Source organism: Kryptolebias marmoratus, linkage group LG16 (assembly GCF_001649575.2).
Source record: "Kryptolebias marmoratus isolate JLee-2015 linkage group LG16, ASM164957v2, whole genome shotgun sequence".
Classification (NCBI taxonomy): domain Eukaryota; kingdom Metazoa; phylum Chordata; class Actinopteri; order Cyprinodontiformes; family Rivulidae; genus Kryptolebias; species Kryptolebias marmoratus.
Window position 1 is genome coordinate 8,403,687 of NC_051445.1, and position 23,647 is coordinate 8,427,333.

At 37.5% G+C, this 23,647-nt stretch overlaps 1 protein-coding gene across 1 annotated transcript in view; it reads right to left on the reverse strand.

The window, feature by feature from the left end:
* The window catches only part of tmem145 (transmembrane protein 145), a 42,670-nt gene that overhangs the window by 15,366 nt on the left and 3,657 nt on the right, over positions 1-23,647 (reverse strand). Inside the window, exons 2-5 of the mRNA XM_017415627.3 lie at positions 10,839-10,913; positions 9,621-9,698; positions 7,186-7,272; positions 6,404-6,505 (exon numbers count right to left, since the gene is read on the reverse strand). Of these exons, the coding sequence (XP_017271116.1) occupies positions 6,404-6,505; positions 7,186-7,272; positions 9,621-9,698; positions 10,839-10,913 (342 nt within the window). The remainder of the gene's footprint in view (positions 1-6,403; positions 6,506-7,185; positions 7,273-9,620; positions 9,699-10,838; positions 10,914-23,647) is intronic.

Genomic DNA, 23,647 nt, shown 5'->3' on the forward strand with positions numbered 1-23,647 from the left:
AAAACTTACTGAGGACAATGCTTTTGTTCAGAAGGGCAAGAAATACCACCACAACACAAATACTGCTCAAGAACACCAGCCGTGGCTCAAGCTGGTTGCTGCCAAATACCACAGGACATCACAACAGGTTTTATGTCGATGCCTCAGATAGTTTGGGTTGTTATAGTAGTGAAAGTTAGATTGGTAGGAGCTGATTGGATGAAACCTTCTTATGTTTTCCACAGTTCTTCTAAAATGTGGCCTTACAAAATCTATGTTGTTATCCTTAAATTAGCAATCTAATTTTGTCCTTTATTCCAGATTCAGCACATCAGTCATGCACCAAATAAAGTTATCACTACACAAACACAATCATAATGAAAAAATAAAAAATCTTATACTGCTCGCATGCTGCAGAAATCTTTCCATTTGAGTCCACCCCTAACACAAAACTGCCATGAAGAATTTCATTCATAGCTTCTGGCTCCAGTGGATGCTCTTCTTTGTTGTTGTCATTTACTTTGATGAGATGGGTATAATAGCTAAAATCCCAGGACATCACATTTTAAACAGCAAAACAAAGATTTCTTAGAACATTTCCTAATACGTGAAGGCAAAAACCATCCACATGTACCTTGGGGAGTAACAGGCTGCTGATTTATCTGTTGAGTGTAATTTTGTTATATAGCCAGAGAGTCTCCAAGCTGATCTTGAAGCCCTCCGTATCTCCCAAGTGAGAGGGAGAAGTTGGTGGATGGGGAAAAAAAGCTTATTGTGTTACTAATGTGAGTATGACCCACAATAAAAAGAATGAATCAGATTCAGTTTTCTTCTTCTTAATGTTGTTAGACAGCTATTCACGTCTTAAATTTTTCATAATGTAAAATCCATTATTTGTTAGGTTGTCAGTCTGAGATATTCTACATCATTACGTTAAGAAGAAATAAAAGATTTGATGAATATGCAAGAACAAGAAAAAAAAAATGAAGAAAGTAATTTATTCCTCAAAGTAAACTGCCTCTGGAATAATGTTATTTTTGGCAGTAGCACAAACAAATGCATCAATCTAAAGTAAACTTGGGAGGTGAAGGGGGGGGAAGGGATGGGGGGCAGTGAACAAGAGAAAGGGCACAGAGATGGGTTGACAATCAGAGCAAAGGGAGCTCATTTCACACACGCAAGTTCAAAGCTGATGGAGTTTGTGCTTGTTGCAGTGGAGCGAGGGAACAGAGAAAGGGAAGGGGGGGAAAAAAAGACTTTGATTTCATTTGGCAGACTGAGACTCCATTTTACTCCCTCTATCAAAAAGGGCGAGAAGCATGGAGCGTGCGCTGCCACAAAATCAATACAGACATAAAGAGCAAGGAGACAAAGATAAAGAGAGTGATATATGTGAGGAAAGTTTAAAATAAAGGTGGAGTGAAAGGACGAATGAAGAAAAAGGAGAGAATGCAAAAAGGGAAAGTGAAATGGATGCACAAGAGATGGAGTGATGAAGAGAAGAAGAACAGCAGGACTTCTCTCTGCAGGACAGAAAAAGTCACAGGATGAGTTTGAGGCTGATGGTTGGTTTCAGGTAGAAAAGGCACCTGATTGACTGCACTGATATGAAACACTGAGGGGGTTCTTGCATATAAATCTGCAGTTTTACACACTGTGTGCACCTGGACTGCTGATAACTGCATTTTAAAAAAGGACTTTTGAGAGTATTGAGATTTGAGATCTGGAACATCACAGTTTTGTGCAATTGCTTTTTGGAAAAAGTGAGGTTAGAGTTTGCACAGCTAGCCACACCGAACCCCTGGAACAAAGTATGGCTGAGCCTATTATCCCCATATATAATTGGTAAGCATGACAATCTAAAAGAAAATAATGTTAATCAAACAACTTAGTATTGCTGCAGATATGAATTTAAAAATTTGTCAAAGACAAGTCTATAAAAAGTCTGACATTTTGATTTTTAACTCCACAAAATACTAACCAAACACCTTAACATAAATTCCCCGCCCTGCCTTTCAAATGTGCAATCTTTACAAGTTACAAGCTCCCTCTTGTAAAATTATCAAGACATTTTTATGTCAATTTAACATCCAGTTTGATTTACAAGGAGAAAAATGAACATGGTAGCCTTTTGATTTGTTCCTTTTCCTCCTACAAACAACAAATTCAGTCCACTGAATCAACAAGAGAGATCCAAGCCTGCAGAAAGCTGAGTTGTACTGTTGTTCAAAAATCTTTAAAAGTACATGTAAGTGGACTTTTTATGTAGTGTAAGCATGGAAGATTAGGCTTTATAATGTTAAAAAATAAATCTGACCCCTGATGCATTTTCTTAAATTGAAACCAAGCCTCAACTTCTTGTTTTCTTTTTTCTCTTCAATGTAAAACAAATTAAAGAAAATCTGGTGTGATAAGTTTTATATATTTGAATTATCTTAACATTTCAAAGCTCATCTGAACACAAATAAACACAGCCTTCATCTTCATACAATTCTAAGAAGTAAAACACATTTTCACACGTTCTAAGTCATCTTTCCAGGAAGGGTTTCATCGAGATGTAAGAACCTGACGGCAGGAAACTGCTCCTGGCTCACCGGGGAAGTATTAGTGAGGTCAGCTGATAAAGCCTGGCTCTCTGTTGGTGCTCCAACTCATCCTGAAACAGTTTGAGCTCAGGGCTATTTAAAGGCAAGTAAAAGGCTTCAAAAACAAGCTCTAATAAACATTTCTACAAAGAACAGTGCTTTGTAAATGATAGAATTGACCTGAAGAGACAGAATTTGCCCATTTATGTAAAATTAGAGACTAATCCCAACACAAGAAATGTGGCTTTGCACAAAGGCAATTCAAATGTGTTGTGGAACTGTAATAGTTGATGCTTTAATTAATTTTGTCTCATTGTTGCCTCCCATTTGAGGCTATTAATGAGTTTCAGTTTTAATTTGGATTATTTTAGTACTAATTAGCATTTTTATGTCATTACTTCAGACTTTCAGAACAACAAGAAGCCCTGTTAAGTCCACTTTAATCAAACTCTAGTTTGTTTGCCTAGAAAGTCCGGTTCGTTCGGAGAGGTGTGAATGTGCAATAGAACTCTGATGCGGACCAAAAAAGCAAACTCTGGTCCATCTAAAAACTTGGGTCTCGGTTTGGTTGAAGTGAACTCTGGCGCGGTTCGAATGCATATGTGGATGCAAGCGGACCGTAGACCGCTCCAAAAGCAGGAAGCGGACTACAGCACAGGGCCTTCTGGGTAAATGCAACCAAAACAAACGCACGTTTCTACCACTAGCGGGAGAAATGGCTCGTGGTCAGACGTGGCACATGTACCACAGACAAAACAGAAATCCTAAAACCGCTAAAATTTGCCGCCACTCTATTTTTGTTTACTTTTCCAGAAGGAAGTCGCAACTGACCTCACCTTCTTCAGAGGTTTTTGTGTCGTTTCCTTCAGTAGTTCTTGGTGCAGTGCCACTACAGGCGAGGGTGTGTGTGTGTGTGTGTGTGTTTGTGGGGGGAGGTGAGGGGGGGACAGGTTGCTCAAAGGGTTTGGCTCGATTGACTCGGTGCAGTGTGAATGTGAACCGCACGAGCTGAAAATGGAACAAATGTTGCAATTTTGGTCCCCAATGGAAGAGAGTCTACCAAACTATCAGGTGTAATTTGGATTTTGTTAATAAATAAAATATTTATTGCTACATTTTCTAAGAATCCAATGATTAATCATTGTTTTTCAGTATTTACACTAAGGAACAAAATCATCACGTCTGTTCATTTCCTATATGGGTAAATAAATCACACATAAGGCCTGTAATAGTGTCAGTTCCTCCTGTTGTTATTTCTTATTTATTACTCTTCAGAACACCATTTCAAGTCTAACTGGCACCCCATCTGGCACAGAGGCAGAACGTGCTCCTGCATGATGGCTGCACGTCTCAGTCTAGTTTTTCTCCCAGCCTGTGCCAATTAACAGCTGCTTTATTTTCACTTTTCTCTGGCTGCCCAATAAGGTGATCTTGTGTTATTAACAAGAGTTCTGCTCAGAATAATGAGGCTGAAGTTGATTACGGCTTTTTAAAAAGGTTTTCATTTTCTTTCAGTTTAGAAAACCACAAGGCTAAACACTGATAACAGTTGTTGGGTTCAATGACAAGTAATGAAGCCGAGTTAATCTGTATAATGCCCATTCCCAAAAAGGGGTGTCTAATTAGTTCTGCCAACACGCGATAGCGCTGTAATTCATCAAAACGGTTTCACAAAAAGAAAATAGGTCTATTTCCTCTTTTAAAGATATGACAGAAAGCAAAATGATATCAAACCATTTTTTTTCCTGTTTCACACAGAGAAAAAAAAGAAAACAAGCCAGCTAATTTGTAAATGTGGTTGTCTGAAAACCCATTATCCTGCCACAGGTTCACTGCTCTGTCATTTGTGCTGACCCAAATTTTACTTATACTGTACTGGCTGTATTTTTTCCCTTTGATGGAATAATAATATTTGCAGCCTTTAGGTTTCTTGCAATAATTACGTGGAACTGAACTGACTGGAAACATTTCGTGATTTCATGCAGATGAGGGATTTAAGAGCAGATCTACATTCTCTGCTTTTTAAAAAACTGGCTTATATGGATTCAGACCCACTTCAGCACAGGCATATATAATTAAATGAAAGTAGAACTTGTTTACAAACAGCTTAAAACTCTCCTAAAAAGTCAAGAAGTGAGAGGAAGCAGGTGAGAAGAAACAAGAGATGCAGAGGTACACAGACATGACATGGTATGGAGTGTGTCACAGAGTGGTGATAGAGTTGAAAGAGAGCGGGACATTGCCAAAGATTGTGAGCGACAGCAGGAGGAAAACGAAGAAGTGTGAAAGCGAAATGGAAGCGAGAGGGCGAACAATGCGAGATGAGGCGTGGAAACTAGCTGCAGGACGCAGCGTGCATATGGCCACAAGAGAAGAGATGAGCTTTTATACTCAAATCCAGCAGCATTAAGCAGCTTGTCTTTCAGCGGACGTTGGCTTGACACTAAACCACACTCTGCAGGAAGCATCCACTCTAATCATATTCCCTCTCAGGCAGCATGCTCAAACACCCCCCCCCCACACACACACACACACACACAAAAAAAAAACATTCAAGGGCACGAGTTCTCACACACAATTACACACAGAATCCAGAGTGTTGCTGGTGTAACGATGTCATAACTAGGAACAATGCGATAGAGACTACATTCAGCAGAAACTTTATTTATTTGTGCTGTCATAACATCATTAAAACACTGCAGACACAGACTAAACAACAAAAAAACCCCACAAACCTACTCCAAGGATTTGTCCTCATCTCACGCCCCAGGCGAAGGAGCATGCATCATCTCTGAGCTATCATTACAAAAGCTCAGGATTTCTACATCAAGTTTTCCAGTCCAGAAATATTTCAACAAACACATCGTAACCATCACTTTGCTTCTTTTCTGCCAGAACAAAACTGTATCCAATTAAAAAAAACAAAACACCAATAAACAGTCCATAAAGCAACCTAATTAACAGGCTACAGTAGACCCCCCTTGGAGTGCATGCACAGCACAGTTTAGGCTTTGCTGCAGAAACAAACGTTGTATTCAGACTTCAGACCATCACAAAGGAACTCAGAATCAGACAGAAAAGGATCAGCTGTAACGTGTGAGCAACTGAAATATTTATAAGATGTAAAATTGTGTATTCTGAGTTTTATTACACTGGGATCAGTTCTGGAGGTCTGGAACAGAAGAGCAGCTGTTAAATGCTTCAATTCATCTGTGATAGGAATTCAGATGACCGCTGTAAGTCAGAGTCTTACTTTTCCTTGCAGTATTCTGGCCCATTTAAGATTATGCCCATTATTTAAATATAGCCTGGTGCGTTTGGCTCAAATGGGAATGAATATACTGGGGCAAAATTTATGCTCAAGTTGATTTAAAATTCATAGGAACGCAGCATAAAACTTGCCTTAAAATATCCAGCCTTTCAATAAGCCTTACTCGGGTGATGCTGAGCTTTCCTATTTAAAATAATAATAATTCTGATTCCGCTACTTGGATTTGCAATCTGTTCGAGTTTTCTATTTAAACAGAATGAAGACTTTACATAATGATAAATAAGCAATAAACAGCTTTGTGTCCAGATATTTTATAAATATAATTTAAAAGCACATACAGTAGCTTTCTCCTAAATATCCTAAAGAGTAATCTATATTTGATGAATAGACAAGATGTTACCATTTTCTCCATGTCAAATAAAATCACAAACATAAATTTGAGGGTGGGTTGTTCACATGAGCTCACTCACTCTGTGCGTCACATCGTAAACCGGGAGGCAGTAAAGCCACCCTTGTTAAAGAGAAAGATGCAGCACAATGTCAGAAAGGGTCAAAGGTCGGTGCTTACCCCACACTTGCTGAGAGCGATGTACCACCATCTCTCCCTCACCGAGCGGAAACTGCGACCACCCACGCAGCTCAGAACCTCCTCGTTACCATCGTCCTCCACCTAGGAAATAAAAAGGAAAGAGGCGGGGGATGCACAGAGGATGTTGTTATTCCAAACAGGCAGCACATTTTTACCTCAGAGACACTGACTTGTCACACTAGACTGGGAGCCTGAGATATCAAGACACATGCATATTTCACACCCCAATATAGTCTGAAATGTCACAAACAAGATCCACTAACCACCACAACAACAGAATCGTGCTGGCAGTCACACCTCTTAATGTAATAAACAAGCTGGCTCACTTGTTGGAAAAGAGAATTAAACCAAAGGAAAAGTGTTACAGGGAGGAGAGATCTTTTGGGATCAACAGTGAATAAATGTAAATTAGAATGTTATGAAAACACATTATGGGCCATTAGTTCTCACTTTCCCTCCCGTCTTCATCTCTGTCTATCGTTCCATTTTACATATTTCTGTGCTGATTTGCATTACAAAAGAACCCGCAGCAGGAAAGGTGAAAATATGTTAAAGTGTCTGGTGATAAGAGGAAATGATGCGAATTGCTGCAACATACAAATGTGCAGCACAGCACAGCAGAGCGGGGTCAGAGTTCAACCAAATTTACAAAACAGCATCCAAACACAGATTATAAACAGATGTTTTTTTTCTCCCCTATTAGGTATAAGATGCCACTCAGTTCAGCTGTGTGTATAAAGTGAACATGTTTGTGTTCGTACCACACATCCCGACCAGGTGTAGCGTGTGGTGAGATTGATGACCTGGTTGTTTTCAGGCCTCAGCACTGCTTCCTTCTGGTAACAGTTCTGCCAACAACACGAACAGAAGAGAAACGCTCAAAACATCGTTTCAAAACGGCACTAAAAATAAATGTAGACATATTTGCAGAGCAGGCAGTGGCTGCTGTGGAACAATGTTTTTTAAAACCTTTGGACATTTATTTAGTTGACATTTCTTTAATAAAAATACAGGTTCACTGCAGTTTAATACATAATAGATCTTAGACAAAGCAGGCAAGGTGATGTTAAACAAACGCTGACTCAAATTCAGTACTTTTTTGCCTTGTTGTAGTTATTGGATTGTTGTATTTTGTCAGATAAAAAACAACATATCAGCATTACATATTGATATCTGCCTCCCATTTCTTCTATAAAAAAAGGCTGTCTGCATCAACATGAGTAAAGATTTGCAAAAACCAAAAACTTGCATTGAGCTGAGGTATATTGTAAAACTAAGGGGTGGGGGAATGAAAAGAAATGACACGCATAAATTAAAATAATTCTTTTTTTTAAAACTTTACTTAAAATGTTTTACTGTTGAGCCATGCGATGGACTTGTGACCCTGTCCAGGGTGTCCCCCGCTTCTCGAAAAGTGACTGCTGGAGACGGGCCCCAGCTCCCCGCGACCCGGAATGGAGAAGAGGGTGAAGAAAATGGGATGGATGGCTTTACTGTCGGTTCCTAATACACTCCAGCAGCTGGAGTAAAAATGAACTCTTCTGTCCTTTTTTTTGCAATGGATTTGTTCATGGGTGAGTTGTTTATATTAGTGCAAAATGTCAAGTGGAGAAAGACGACCAGAACGTCTGAATCTGGAAATCTGAGACCAGAATCTCACAGAGCTGAGAAGTGATGTGATGCTTGTAAGTGCACTAGAAATATCTCCACACAGTGGAACATCTGGGTGTCAGAAGATGGCAGGCAGAAGATTACGCCACTAGCCAAATGACTCGAGCACATGAGCCATGAAATGAAAGAAATCTAAGTTGATGTGTTTTTTTTGAGATGTTTAATCATTTGAACATGAATTTTCTCAACACCTGAAAACCCTACTCTAATAACAAGTAGCAATTAGCATGTTAACATGAAGACTATAAATAGCTTGAATCATGCATTATGTATAAGCTGTGAAATCAATTTAATGTTGATTATAAAGGTTAGATTATGTTGCATCTCATCACGTCAGCTGATGACTTACAGGCAAATATTAAAGACTCATGCATGCTGGTTCGACAGCTGTGGGACAGCCCCGTTTACATAAACTCACTCTGCCTGAAAGCAAACATTTTAACCTTAGGTCTCAATCTATGCACACAAACAGATGTTGAATGAAATCTGCATAAACAAGAGGTAGCAGAGTGAATTTTACAAATTTAGGAAATAAGTGATTTTTTCCCCCCTTTATTGTTTCTGAATGCAGCAATAGACTTTTGCAGAACCACAAAGTTTAACTAAATTCTCAGCTTTAAGGATATTTTATAATATTCTGAGTCATTTCATGTGAGTACTGCAGGAATTTTAGCACTTTAATACACAGTTTTGCACTGAAATTAATAGTTCAATTTACCTAAAATTAAAAAACATTTAAAAATTAGTTTTTCTTTTTTGGGAAATAAAAAAGTGCAAACATTGCCAAGACTCTTAAGGACTGAGGAAGGAGATCTGTCAGCAGAGGGACTCAAAAAGTAGACTTGCTGCTCTTCTGCACACACAGAAGCAGGTTCCAGTGTTTTGGGCATCTGGTCGGAACGCCTTCCAGACACCTTCCAGGGGAGATGTTCTGAGCACATCCCACCAGGAGGAGGCCTGAGGGCAGACCCCAGACATGCTGGAGACATTATCGCGTGGCTAATTTGGAAACACTTCAGAGTCCCAGAAGAGCAGCAGGAGGTGGCTGTGATGAGAGACGTCTGCTCAGCCTTTCCCCAATGACAACACCTCAGCTAAGTGGCAGAATTAAGCTCCAAGTATGCACTTCACTTTTATAAAAATAAAATAAATAAGTAAATAGTTTAAAATCTAAAGGTACAACACCAAGTACAAAGAAGAGATTTAATTATTGTTTTTGTAATAGTGGCAGAAAGTTAAATATATCTTTTAAAAAAAACAATTATTTCATGCTGACATTGTCAATGAAGCACGAGCAGCTCATCATCAATTATACATCATCTTCTAATAGTGAAAAACTATTTTAAAAAATGTCAGCTAGAAACTGTAAACCTGGATTTTATCTAAGCAGAGTTAGAAGTTTACAATCCTTTGGCTAAAGTTAAATTGTGAAAATGTCTAAGCTTTTGTTGTGAGGTGTGAATAAACAGTATTTCTCTTTTATTCTTGCTTGTCAAATAGATGACAGAGAGTGTCAGAGTCCCACCTTTTCAGGCTTCTTGTACACAGCCGGCCACTGAGAGCTGTCATCAAAGTAGAGCAATATGTTCTGACAGCAGCGAGACTGCACAGAAGAGAGACGGGGACACAAAGAGACCACATTGAGATGTGCATTGATAAGAGAGGAGTGAGTCGGACAAGTTGAGTTTTATGGGACTAAACTGGCTCCGCAGTCTGCTCCCACATATGAGACGAGGCACAGGGCAAAGAGGAAAAGCAGAAGAACAGGAGAGACACATAGTGAGAAGTAAAAATAATAGGGTGGAATTATGCAGGATGAAGTTAGCACAGATAATACAGGCAGAGAAGTAAGGGAGCAGCATATCGTTGAACATAAGAAGGAATCAAAGAGAGAAAACTGAGTGGAAGAGCTTACAGAAAGAGAAAAGGCTAAAGAAGACAAAGAAACTTATGTTGTTAAACAACAAGGTGTAGCAAGCTGGGGTGGTGTGGAAACAATCTGAAGATACTGAAATCCAGTTAGTGGGGGGAGCAGAGTAAAATATAAATTTACAAATTAATATGTTTGAATAACCAAATGATAATTTATACTGGGGAAAAAAACATCCAATATTAAAACATTGTTTTGAATTTCATGTCAGTGACACATTATAGTAAAAGTTGTGAATTTTTTTGTCTAACAATGTTGCATCACTAAGCACGCTTTTGAGAACCAAGAGGAACAGTTTTCTAGTGTTTTTTTTTTTTTCCTTTCCAGCACAAAGCAGTTGGTGGCATCATTCAGTTTGCAAACCGTTCAGTGGGTGGACAGTTCTGAGGGACAGGAATGCAGAAATTGTGTCTTGCTGTTAAAATATGTAAGTGTAACACGTAAATGTAAGTTCTGCCATCTATTGCAAAGTTCTTTTACTTATTGTTACTACTGTCTTCGGGTTTTTGATTTGCCGTTTAAATACTGTTCTAATTTGTTTTTCAACTTTATATTTATTAGTGTCATTGCTCCCATTTTTTCCTTTATTATTCCACTGCTAATTAACTGAGAGGGACAATATATCTTTTTAGCCTTAACATCAGATTGAAATCTGATTTTCTTTATGCTATTTCATATTTTTTGAGTACTTTTAATAATTGGTGAATAACTGCATTCTGATTTCTTCAGATCTGATGAGACTTTCTGAAGAATTTATAAAACCAATAAAACCTCATGACTCAGGAACACAAAACTGTAAATCAGTCATCCTACCTTTCGATAGCGGAATCGAAAATCCAGCCGCCCAAACTCTGTGAGAAAGCAGAAGCGCGTGAGGAAAACCCAGTCCTGCAGAAACACAAACAAAAATTGAAGAAATTAAAATTAAAAAGAAAAAGTATACAAAAATATCTACAGTCATAGTTGAGGGGTTTTTTTTAGCTTGCACTTAGCAACAATAGTGCTGATTCATTGCAGAGACAACAGGTTCACAGTTATGATGCTGATATTTATCAAGTTATACTGGTATCATGTTAATAAAGTTAATATTGTGAGTGCTATCAATCACTAAATACACAGTAAAGCTGAGGAAGAAAGAACTGTGGTTTTGCAAGAAAACAAGCAAGTTACATTTTGTGGTTAAGTCACAAATATGTTTGCTACAGCCCTAACTTGAAAACAAATTCCTCTGAAAATATAAGAATTTTACATAAATATTTACATTTCAGTCTGAAATATTCGACAACTGTTGTGTGGTGAATTCAAGGTCCCTGCAATCGAGTGGCAGTGATGGCAAAGCTTGTATTTAATTTAAAACACAAAAGAAAGGCACATTTTTATTTTTTATCCATCTCAAGAAATCAATCCAACTAAAATATCACCATTTCTTTAAAATACGATACTGTGTGACCATCAGCCTATCATAATACTTGCTGCTTTCTGAACCTTTTTTGGTCTCATCTCCTTACAGTTTTAACCCTACTGGATGTTTGGAACATAGTTACACTCAAATATTCCAAAAGGAGCCTGAGATGTGTTTTTTTTTCTTAGTGAAATTTGTTCGCTTTATGTCTGACACTGAAAAGTTGACCAGTTATAGTAAAAGCCAGCAGGTGTAAACTGAGCCCTTAATAATCATGTCAGACGGGATGATAAACAAGTTGTTAATCTGTTGTTAAAAATCTGCTGAAAACTGTATAACTACAAAAGTGCAGCGCACAGAAGGAAAAGATATAAGAAGGAAAGAGAAGTTTCAGAAAAGAAAGACATTAAAAGTATACAGAGACATTTGGGGGGCAATAAAAAGAGGAAGACTCAAAGTGGGGATTTATAACAGCAGGGAGGAGTTTGGGGAATGTTAAAGAAGACGCAGAGAAAAGTAATAACAGAAGTCGGTGGAGGAGAGAAATAAATGAAGGAAGGGAAGTAGTGGCAGGAGGTTAAACTTGTAGAGAAAGTAAACAAAAAAGGCATTAAGAGGCTGCTGAGCATATTAATAAGAAAGTAGGAAAAAATCCTGTTCATCCCTAATATTATTCAGCCATCAGCTTGGCAGCATGAGACCAGATATAGTGCTGATGGTGTACTTCACTGAGATTACATAAGGCAATGCAGCAGTGTTGGCATGGTGGATCAGTCACTGGTGGTCTCACTTCTATACAGAAACATCCTGTAGATACGGATCATATAACACTACATGCTGTTTACACACACTCCTCTGTCTGGACGACTGCCCACTAAAAATAAACTCAACAAAAGCAGAAAAAATAAATAAATGTAGGCTCCAAAACAAAAATAGGACATTGCATATTTCAGAAATAGGAATTTCACACAACAAATAACAGATTTATCATATTTACAAATGACTAAATAGTAGCACTATGCATGGAGTTTCATTGTGAATTAAAATATCCTGAGCTTGTTGCCAAAACAGACAAAACATTTTGAATAAGATCAGATAAAAATGAAAAAAAAAACCAATTAGATTTGTTTTAATTTCTCATTGTCACCAAAACAAAGTTTTTCTTATCAGTGCCAATACAATAAACCATTTCAGTATATTTGTATCAGAAAAAGCTTCATAAATGTTTTACAAATTATTCTTTTTTTATTGTGTTACTGAAGGATCTCAAAGGTGTTTGTTTTCTGGTTCTAGTCTCGTTTCATTTTCAGAATAATTCATATTACTCAGGCAGCAGAGGAAAACTTCATCCTAGCCAATAACTGTATATTGTTCTCAGATTAATCCTCACCTCTCATTAATATATGTGCAGTAAACAGAGAGACGAACAGAGAGATGACTTCTACAAAGAAAGAAAAAAACATCACTTGAAGGTATTGTACAAAGTTTGCAGCAGCATCTCATACGAGTGTTATTTTGGTTTTTTTAGACAACAACCACTGAAAAAATACTGACAGTAAGAACGTTCTTTCGGCTGCTCCCTTCTTCAGGGGTTGCCACAGCGAGCAAACTCGAACAAACGATTTGGCAATTTGTTTACGCCGGATGCCCTTCCTGCTGCAACCTGGGCTCAAACCTGTAACCTCAGGATTACAAGACCGCGGCACTGACCACCGAGCCACCGAAAATATACTGACAGATTGTTTTATTTAGTACATCTTAGAGTCACTTCTTCATAACATTTTGTGTTTATGCTGCATTCATCAGCAACCCAGAAGTCCAACAAGAGAAAACGCCATAAAAAGAGGCACTATAGTTCTATTTCAGCATATCTCCTCACAGTGACATGAATGAATGAAAACCTAGTAATGATGCAAAGTAATGATGTTGTTTTAATGATACATCAAAAGCATCATCACTTGTCAGTGATGAAGGGCTGATTTTGGAAAGCTGCAAACAGTAATAAGTAAACAGGAAGAAAAAAAATTTGTTTGCTTTTAGTGGACATCATTTCACTGGAGATTAAAAAAGGAAAGTGACAGAAAAGTGGGCAGAGATATGGGAATGATTATATTACATTATTACAGATGTAATCCCCTTATATTATGCCACCCACTCAAAAACATTTTAAATGAATAAGTGTTTGTATCTATGAAACTTATTTTCCTAGTGAAGTGTAGAGGATAAATATAGCCCAACTTGAGGAAAAGAAACTGCTCTGTAGTCTGATTATATGACGGTGGATGCATCTTGGTATGCTGCCACATGACAGCAGGGTGAACAGACTGTGGCTGGGGCGGATACTTTGTTTTAGTATTCATTGAGCTTTGAGCAGACACCTAACCTCAGTAATCTAACTGATTATATGCAAATCTGTGCAGTCTGATCCCACTGAACTGCAGCCTTGTCTGTCCATATTTATGCATTTTTACTGATTGTTAAATCAGGAAAAAGAGAAGGACAGAAATAGAATCGGGTATAAAAAAGGAGTATGTAGTATGAATTTATAATGATAAAAAATGTTTGTATAAAACATTGCCCTTCCTACAGAGGGAGGACGTGAACATGCTGGTTGAATGTGGGCAGAATTCCTCTGAGCATGTCAATTTTTTTTTTAATTTTTGGAACTGGTAGCATATCTACTGATGACCTCATCTACTAACCTATAGTGCATTTTTTAAACTTGTATACTGAGGAGAAAACATCCTTTATCAGCTTCCAACACTAAAAATCAGACTTCTGATGAATTACGTCTAGCCATCTTCAAAGCACTGGAGCTTAAGAGATCACTGCTGAAAACAGACAACCCCCTCAGCACCACCAATTTTAAACATTCTGTACTCTGCGAGTCTTAAGTTAATCCTTATTTCTTAACATTTTGCTTTCAAGAACCCAGACTTTTAAGTAATCTTTTAAGGTTGCCTTGAGTAATAGTTCTTTAGGCTTTCTGAAGGTCTTTTCAAGTTTTTCTTTGGGCTTTAGCTGTTTTTCACACTCATTTCATGTCCACTACCTGACCATTTTTAGAGGAAGGATTTTACGTCCCTCAACCTTCCATAACTTTGACCTATGAATCATCCAAGTATAAAAAGACTCCTAAAATCTAGGGATGAACCAGTGTTGTGTCGACAAGTTACCAAAAACTTTTAAACTTATTAGCAGCCTATCGCAGACACAGTTTGTTCCCATTTCTTCTGATGAATGTATCTGAATCTAAAACGGCAAACATTCGGACAGACATAAATTAGTATTTTAACACCAACAAGGTGGCTTTTAAAGAGCTCATAACTGAAGACTTGAGGTACAGTAGATGATCAGCTGAAGGATAATGAACCACTTATGTTCAGTGTCAGGCCTTCACTGTATTTTTCTCCTACTCAAAGCCCAAACTTTCACATAATGTTCATCTGCTGTAGATATTTTAAGGCCTGACATTTCTTTTTTGTCCTCCAATAGCCAATTTCCTTCATTTTTCTAAGCACAAAATACACAAGTTGCAGTCATGATCAGGCACAAAAACTGGACAAAATAAATGAAAAAACAGCCAAAATCAAAGAAAAACTTTGACTGACCTTTAGAAAGCCTGGAGAACTATTGATGAAGACAACTTCTAAAAACACACAAAAAAAATCTGTCCCCTTGAAAGTGAAGCATGAAAAAGTTAGTGGTGATTTAATGCATCTGAACAGTGATGTATGCATGTGTTGTTGTTTTTTTTGACAGAATGCATCAGTTGTAAAAATTTTAGTTCTTCAAGAAGGATGGGAAAAATGTTAATTGACAATGAATTTTAGTCCTAATGTGCTGCTTTTGAGTCTTCGTGATCTCATTTCATTTTTACAGACATGTGTGACTGAGAACATCTTATTTTGGAAATTTGGTTACAATACTCTGTACTGTATGTGATGAAAAACAGCAGAGAAGGAGATTATATTGTTAGCCACATTAGTCATGGATTGTGTTCATGCTGAACCGAAAGGGATTTCTGTGATGTTTTGGGAACACTGGAATTAAAAAAAAAAAACTAATTTACTGGGTCTTCAGCTCTTCAGATGATTAGAATGGATGATAGCTGATAAGTCTTGCGTTTTCTTTGGCAGCCAACAGTGAAACTCTTGGTGTGCTTAGATCTCAGCTGAGACAGTTCAGAACTAGAGTTAACAGGAGAAGCTCCATATGGCAGATTTAAGACAGCTGCTCATTTGAAATTCAAGAGGGTAGATGTGATCACCAGTGAAGGGCAGTGCTCATCTCCTTTTGATATTTAAAGGTGTCATGAACAAGAACAGCTCGTCCAGCGGCACACTTTCTCACACATGGGAAAAGAAACAAAGCAATGGTTTCTCATGCCTTGGGGGTGTCTAGAAACAGATAGTTGGATTACAACTTGTTCTTTATGATTAAAAGTTTTAAAAAAATGGGAAACTTTTATTATGCTATCATTTAATTTACACTTTTATTCAACCACTAAACATTTTTCGGTTTGGAGAGGATTTAAGATTTTTTTAAAGACAATTTTACCACTTCAGGTTTAAAAACATTTCCACAGTTGATGCAAAGGCAAGACCTAATGTGTTTGCATATGTTCACATAACAAACAGGGGGATCCGCTGCCTTCTCATAACACTTAATATTTCTTTAAGTTCAGAACTGAATCCTCCAGCTAAATGTATCTTAAGACCAAGAAGTCACACTAAAACTAAAATATGGTACAAAACCAGATACTATTTTATATTTATTTGATTTCTACTATAAGAAATGTCAACTTTAATTTAATGGTGTTCTTGAAAGCATCAAAATCTAAAACAAGGTCATATTTCATCCTCTTCAAGGATCAGACATCTTCTGTATTAAAACAGATCTTAAGGTTGGGTGTTATGAACATTTGATCTCCAACCAACCAATGAAACTCCCCATGCACCATTATACTGTAATTACCTCTGCGCAGCATTCTCCTTACATAAACAAGGACAGTAATTTCTGTGCTGAGAAATAAAGTGCAACCAGAGCAGTGTAGCCTGGCCAGCATCGCTGCCTCCATATATCACAGCAAACAAAACCGCAGCCATATTTCAGCTACTGCCAGCCAGCCTCAGCCGCTGGAGCCTCTGGGTTATAATTCATGAGAAAAGCTCGGGACCCATGCCCACCTCTGATCATCGTCTAGAGTGATGCTTGAGGCTGTAACCATGACAACCAGGGCAGCAGAGGGAAGAGCTGACCCAGAGATGAATCCCTGGAAAGAGCAGAAAGGGGTTGTCAGGGTTGAGATGGTGAGAATGGAAGGGAGGGGGTGTCATTTAACACACCTCAGGCTAGTAATAAAAGACCCTTTGTTAAAGAAACACAGAATCACCTACAAACATCTGTCTCTTTCATAACAGCATGTCATAGCCGATCTGAAAAAATTTTTCTACACATTTGTCCACACACCCCCTGCCACCCCGTATTAATGCCATAGCAACAATAGCATACTTTCCTTTACAGCTGCCATAGAAACATCAAAGAAAAAGCTTTCATTCATAACACAACTACAAATTTTTTATTTTGTCTTCTTGCATTTGTCCTTCAGACCTTCTCCACAAAAGCCCAGAAGTAGCACATAGTTCGAAACAATGATGTTCAAAACAGATGATTAGGTTGAAATCTTTCCAATATGATTCAATTCTTTGAGCCTCTCACACAGACAAAGAGGGAAACTGCAGATACTTAAGTGAAGACACCATACAGAAGTACTCAAACAAAAAGGCTCAACCATAAACCAAATTTACTGAATTACTAGCAATTACAACTCTCTTACAATAGTCTGTTCGTATCTCAGTTTGATTTGAATCAATTAAAAACATAAAAGCTGAGCTGAAAGCATTGCCTATTGTTTAATGACTCATGGTTTCAATTGTTGATAAAATGTGTTATTAGATGTGATTCAACACAAAAACGAGAGAAAAAAAAAGCACAAAATGGTCAAAGTATATAAAGACCAGAACAAAGCCTTTGGAAGATTTTATTCCCAAAGTGTAGGCATTAATGTGCTGCCAGAATGGCCACTACTGTTCTAAAAAGGCTTTAAACAAGACTTTGGAACCTGGCTGCAGGGATTTGATCCCCTTCCACTGCAGGCGCTTTACAGAGGTCAGGCGCTGATGTCAGGCGATAAAGCCTTGCTTGCAATTCGACATTCCACATCCTCCCAGAAGGTGTTTGATGGGGTTAAGGTCAGGTTCTGTGCAGGCCAGTTAAGTATTTCTACAAAAATTCAAAGAGCTGTTTCTTTTTGGACTTGGCTTTGTGTACCAGGCATTGACATGTTGAAACAGAAAAGGGCACTGTTAGCCCAGGATTAAATGTGAAGCAAGTAAATAATCAGCGCATTGTGCAACAATTTCCCTCAAAGAGGCTGGAGCTAAAATTACGAGCTAATTACCATAACTTCATGCTTTTTCAAATGTGAGGATTTGCATTTTTAAAAGTTTCAAACTGTTGGTTCTGGAAAAAACATGCAATTTTAAGATGACATTTGGGCTTGAGGAAATTTTATGCATATTTATTAAACACAAAACTGATTATGAAAATATTTGGAGGGGAGAACGCTGAAGACATTAATCCATATTTGATCAAAGCCATGAAATAACATCCTCAGTTTAGTTTATATATTTTCTGGCTGTAAAAAGCATAACAAATAACCTTTAGACTTAGGGGAAAGAACGTGAGTCTAATTGTTTATTGTGAAAAAGATTTTCATACTGTGCAGTCCTATTAATTTATTTAAAAAAAAATGAATAAAACAAGTCAATTATAAAACAATTGGTTTCTGGTGGTGAAGTGAAAATTATTCAGATTCAGATCAATATATTTTAAAATCCTCAACTACAATTTTTAAACAAATACTTGAAAATATAAATTAATCATTTGCCTACTTGTTTTACCTTGGTATAAAATCAACATGCTAAACCTAACAGAAGCCATATGTCCATACCCTTTCTCACAATTTGATATTTGATTTGCACTTTTTAAATGTCATCTCACTTCCTTCTTCAGTGGTCCAACAGCAGCTGAGTTGAGGATCGCTATAAACTTTTCATGAAGCCCTTTATGTCTAATAATCAACTGTCCTCATTTTTATTAATAGCCTCATTACACTGATTGAGTTGCAATACTGAACACCTTATTACTGCTACGAAAGGAGGATTCAAAAGCTTTAAAAGGTCTTGTGTGACAAAAATAGTCAAACACCTCTTAAACAGCATCAATCCAAAAAAAAATGCAGATCTACCAACTTTACTTGTTAGTCTGTCTGATAGCAAATCTTTCATGAACTATTGGATGGATTCTCATGAATCTCTCAGAAATAAATCATTGGATGTACATCTACAACTGATTAACTTTTGGAGTTACCCCCTTTTATGATGGCCACCACACCTAATCAATTATAGCAAACAAGAAATTGGCTATAACTCTGTCAATTTTACAGATATTGAGCTAAATATCTAGCTAAAAATCTATGCTGGGTCATTCCCCTTTGCATACGCTAAGTGCTAATAGATTGTGAAAGTTTATTGTTTTAAACTTTGGCATGGAAGGCAGTGGCGGTATGCATTTCTTTAAGGAATATTACTTTTCAATTACAAATATTACAAAATTTGCTCTGCACAAATTAGATTTATAAAACTTAAATGACAAAAAAAAGTGTTGTTTAAAAAAAATTGTTAAAGTTTGAATGCTAAGAAAAACAAAACATGTAGCTCATTTTTAACCAACAAAAAAAATATTTGAAGCTACTACTCTAATCCTTGAAATTTAATTGCAGCAACTCCTAGTTCAGTACTGTTTAAGTTCATTTTAAAATCTTTCTTAAAGTCTTTTTTGTAAGCCTGTGATTGGCAGTTTTTGCACTTTTTAGAGATAATACAAACGAAGAGCTCCATCAGTTGTATAATGAACGAAGCTGGTATTTAATCATACATTGCAGACTTGCAGAATCAATGAGTTTTTGCACAATAGAGGATTGAGTGGCTTATTTATTTTGAAAGCAGACAACTGAATCTGACAAGCTTGTGTGGAGTTTGATAGCTGTCAGAACAGTTTGCCACAACAGTCAAGCAATTTTACCCTCATCAACGGTTAAGAAAAAAAAAGAATGCAATAGTTAGTCTTGAATAGTTCAGTGTGTGAGTGTGTGTGTGTCACTGAAGAGCAGTAACAGTGGATGAGGTGTCTACCTTAATCCCCTTTTAGTCCTCCTATTTCCCCAAGGCCACTGCATTGTGATGCAGAGTCACTCAGCCACCTTCTAAACTGTGTGTGGCTGCACATGCATGTGTGTGTATGTGTTTATGAGAGAGTATGTGTGTACGTACACCCCATTAATCAATTTCTATGCCTTGATGCAGTATCTAGTCAATTCAGCATCTCACAGTGTTTGTATTTCGTTTTAATTCTCAGTTCAATCCTCAGAGTTTCTGTCCTTTCATCTCGATGGCTTTCTGTGTTTTTTTGTTTTTTTTTCTTCCACTCTTTCTCCCAAGATCCATGTTTGCTTGCTAAGGCTCATTAACAATTAATTACCAGTCAGCTAGTCAAGTCACCCCTGGACCGCTGGGCTTCTCAATGATTCATTAGTCGGGGCTACACAACGCTGCAATGCATAAACACACTCACACACACAGACACACTGAAGTTTTGTCCCTTTTTTTTCCTAATGGGGAATTTAGTGGGAACAGAGATTTTTTTGTAGGCAGGAAAACACATAAACACACACTCAAACGCACATTAAAGTGAGCATATGGACACACTTCCTCACGTGCATGCACCCATCTGTACACATTCAGCACCTGTATCTAATCACAATGTCCTCATTAAAAAGAGATGAAGGAAAACTGATTGAGTGAGTTGTGCGAGAAAACCGTTCCCAAAATGCACTTCAAAGTCAAACTGAAAGACACTTTACTCACTTTTACAGTTTTGGTATGCAAATTTAAAATGTTCAGAGTGGCCATGCTAAAAAAATGTGACATTATTTAAATTAAGGCATAAAACCAGGCCACTATAATCCTATTAACCTAAGAAATCAGTTACTATATCAAGACTAACATCCATCACAGCTTCCACCCCCCCAAGGTTGGAAGGTGTTGGCTTTAAGATGACAAAAGGCTCACTGAGCTGATGAATATAGTGCCTTTTTCTTTAATTAAACCGAATTTTCAAGGGCATTTGTTCGTTTTTATTAATTTTCAAAGGACAAAAACTTCTAGCCACTTTCCGTCTAGCCCACAAATGTTCATTAACTGGGCAGACAAAAAACGGTTTTAACCTGTCTATAGCCTACTTTTTGTCTGTTTTCTCCCCATTCTCATTTTCCATCTTTTATCCAAGCGTGCAGAAGACTAAAACTGACTTAAGGTTGCATTGACCAAAAAAAAAATAAAAAAATGCGTGGACGTTTTTATGGACGAGCAAATTTCTGACTGGCTGAAAGAACCGCAACTACTAAGTAACTAAGTTTAAGACAGAAACAGATCTATTTACTTTAGCTATAACTTATAACGTGAATAAATTAGTTAATAAATCTACTTGTTAGTGAGATTTACATTAAATGTGGCCCCTTGTTGGACTGAAATTCAAATAATTTCTCTGGCTAATTTGGAAATTCAGTTGGATTCCGCACAGAACAAGCATCCTAGTTATTTCTTATTTAATGCAATTTTTCTCATGGAAACGTTTTATTTCTGAGCTTCACACAAAACATGTCCCATTTACTTTACACAGGAGCACAACAGGCTCTAAACATGTACACTTCAATGACACAACACACACAGAGTGTGGATTTACTGCCTTGCTCAGTGGTCCTGTGCAGCTGAGTATTGAGGAAGGGCAAAGTTAATTCACTTCCTTAATTTTCCCAGATGGTTTTAAAACAGTGTCCTTCCTCTGCCCTTAAATCTGCTGCACTGCTGCCCCCTCAAAGGGACATTTTATCAGTGTGTCCATACGCCATAAGACACTTAGGCTAATTGTACACATCAACCAGTCCACAGAAGGCGGTTGACCACCCTTCTGCACCAGTGCCTTTGAATAACTGTGTTTGTGTCTTACTACGCTTCTACACCAGGGTAATAATTTTCAGCAATTTATTTCTTCCCAGTGAGGTAAAATTCATTTGTTAATTTACAGCTCAGCACAAACTCTGCCTTCACCTGTGCAGAGACGGTTACAGTTAATGGGGCTGATGACAGGTTCAGACTGTGAGAGGGTATAAAACTCTGGAAAAAAGAGGGAGTATGAAGTTATTGAATGACCTTGGAGAAGCAATGTACAACTGAGGCTGATGAGGCATTAAACCTCATGCAGTCACAATGTTGTCCACCTAGAAGTTTAAAAAGATACTGACTAACATGGATTTCCTGAGGACCAATCCAAATTTCCCTTTGACCCTATCCATCTGTTTTGCACAGTGAATTGAAGGATAGGGTGTGCTGCTTGTTGTCCGAGTGCCTTAAACAGCCCTACAAACTTCATTTGGACAGCATGATGTCCCTCAGTCCCTAAAACCCCTCCTACACTGCAGAACAGAAATGAAGTGTAGGGTCACTTTTTTACTTAAGCTGAATCTCAAATTCTAATAACCATTAATATTCCTCTACCTTTGAAACATTCCATCACCTCTCAAGTTGAGAATATATGTCATGGGGACTTGTTTTTCTTTGTTTGTTTGTTGTTGTATAGAGAGATATCCTCACAATGTGGCTCTGTAAACAGATCCATAAACATGTAATACTTGGCCCACACACAGGGACACACACAATATCAATACATAAAGTGTGGAGATGCATAATGTCATTTTTTTAAACTATATACTACCTGTGGTGCCAAATGATTCTGACCAGATCAAAAATCATAAAATTAGGGAGGTATGCCCACATCTTTTTGAGGAAAAAGTTGAAAAGCATTAACTAAAGTGCACACCTTAAATTATATTTCACATATTCATCTATTGTACAGTTTTATCAGACAAATGTCTGATAATACTGTAAAGATGAACCAAAACTAAGGTAATCCATTAATCTGTTACCAGAGAATCCATCTGCAACTCTTTAATTGTTATTAAAACCCCTCTTAAATAAAAACACTAAACACAAATGGCACATTTTAAATTAAGACTGTGCAGCATTTGTAGAGAACAAAAGGCAGCTTTATTTGAAGCTGTGATTTGAGTCATAGATCATTCTTTTGCAGAATCGTTAATAAGCCCCGCTACAAACTTCAGGGGGCAGATGTGGCTTGTGCGATAGAGTAGGTTGTCCTTTAATCAGGGGTTTGGCGTTTCAATACCTGGTCTCTTCCTCTCCTGCAGTGTATCAGACACTGAAGCCCAAATAGCCTAAATTGCAGGGGAGCACCTTGCAGGGCGGCTCAACCACTATCTGTGATTGTATGTGTTACTGTGTGACAGGAAACATATCATATAGGGCTCTGAAGAAACTAGTTCTAGATAAAAGGTTAACATGAAGTGCAGACTGTTTGCTTTACTGTCAAGGACACAATCCTGGTTTGTCTGGATCTCTTTTATTATATAAATGGAAGTAAAGCTTCATAAATTGAGAGTGATCTGTGGTATAATGAAACATTGGGAGGGATAAGTTATGCTTTTTTTCCCCCACAGCAGGTGCCTTAGAGACAAACAAAAAGTAGAAATACTGTCTAGATTATCTCAGCAGCTGTGACTCAGGTGCTTAGTTGAGTCATTCTGTAATTTGCCCTTTCAGGTGGCCTTTCATGGAAGTTAAGAGGTCCAGTCCAAAATATTCTGTACCATTACACAAGCACAAAATATTGCTAAATATTTTTGTTATTAACATCACTTACTTTAAAAAAGACCCACCAATGTCATTCTTAGCCGCTATTAACTTATCAGAGAAGAGTTGGACCAAGCATATAAACATGTTGCCTTATGTGCTATGAAACATTTTTAACTAAACGTAACATAAAACTCCAATTTTCATGCTTAGGATTTTTACTGGTCCATTTTATTAGCAGAAGACCGGACATTTAGGGTCTTGAACTTTCGACCTCAATATACAGGTGCTGGTCATAAAATTAGAATATCATGAAAAAGTAGATTGATTTCAGTAATTCCATTTAAAAAGTGAAACTTGTATATTATATTCATACATTACATACAAAC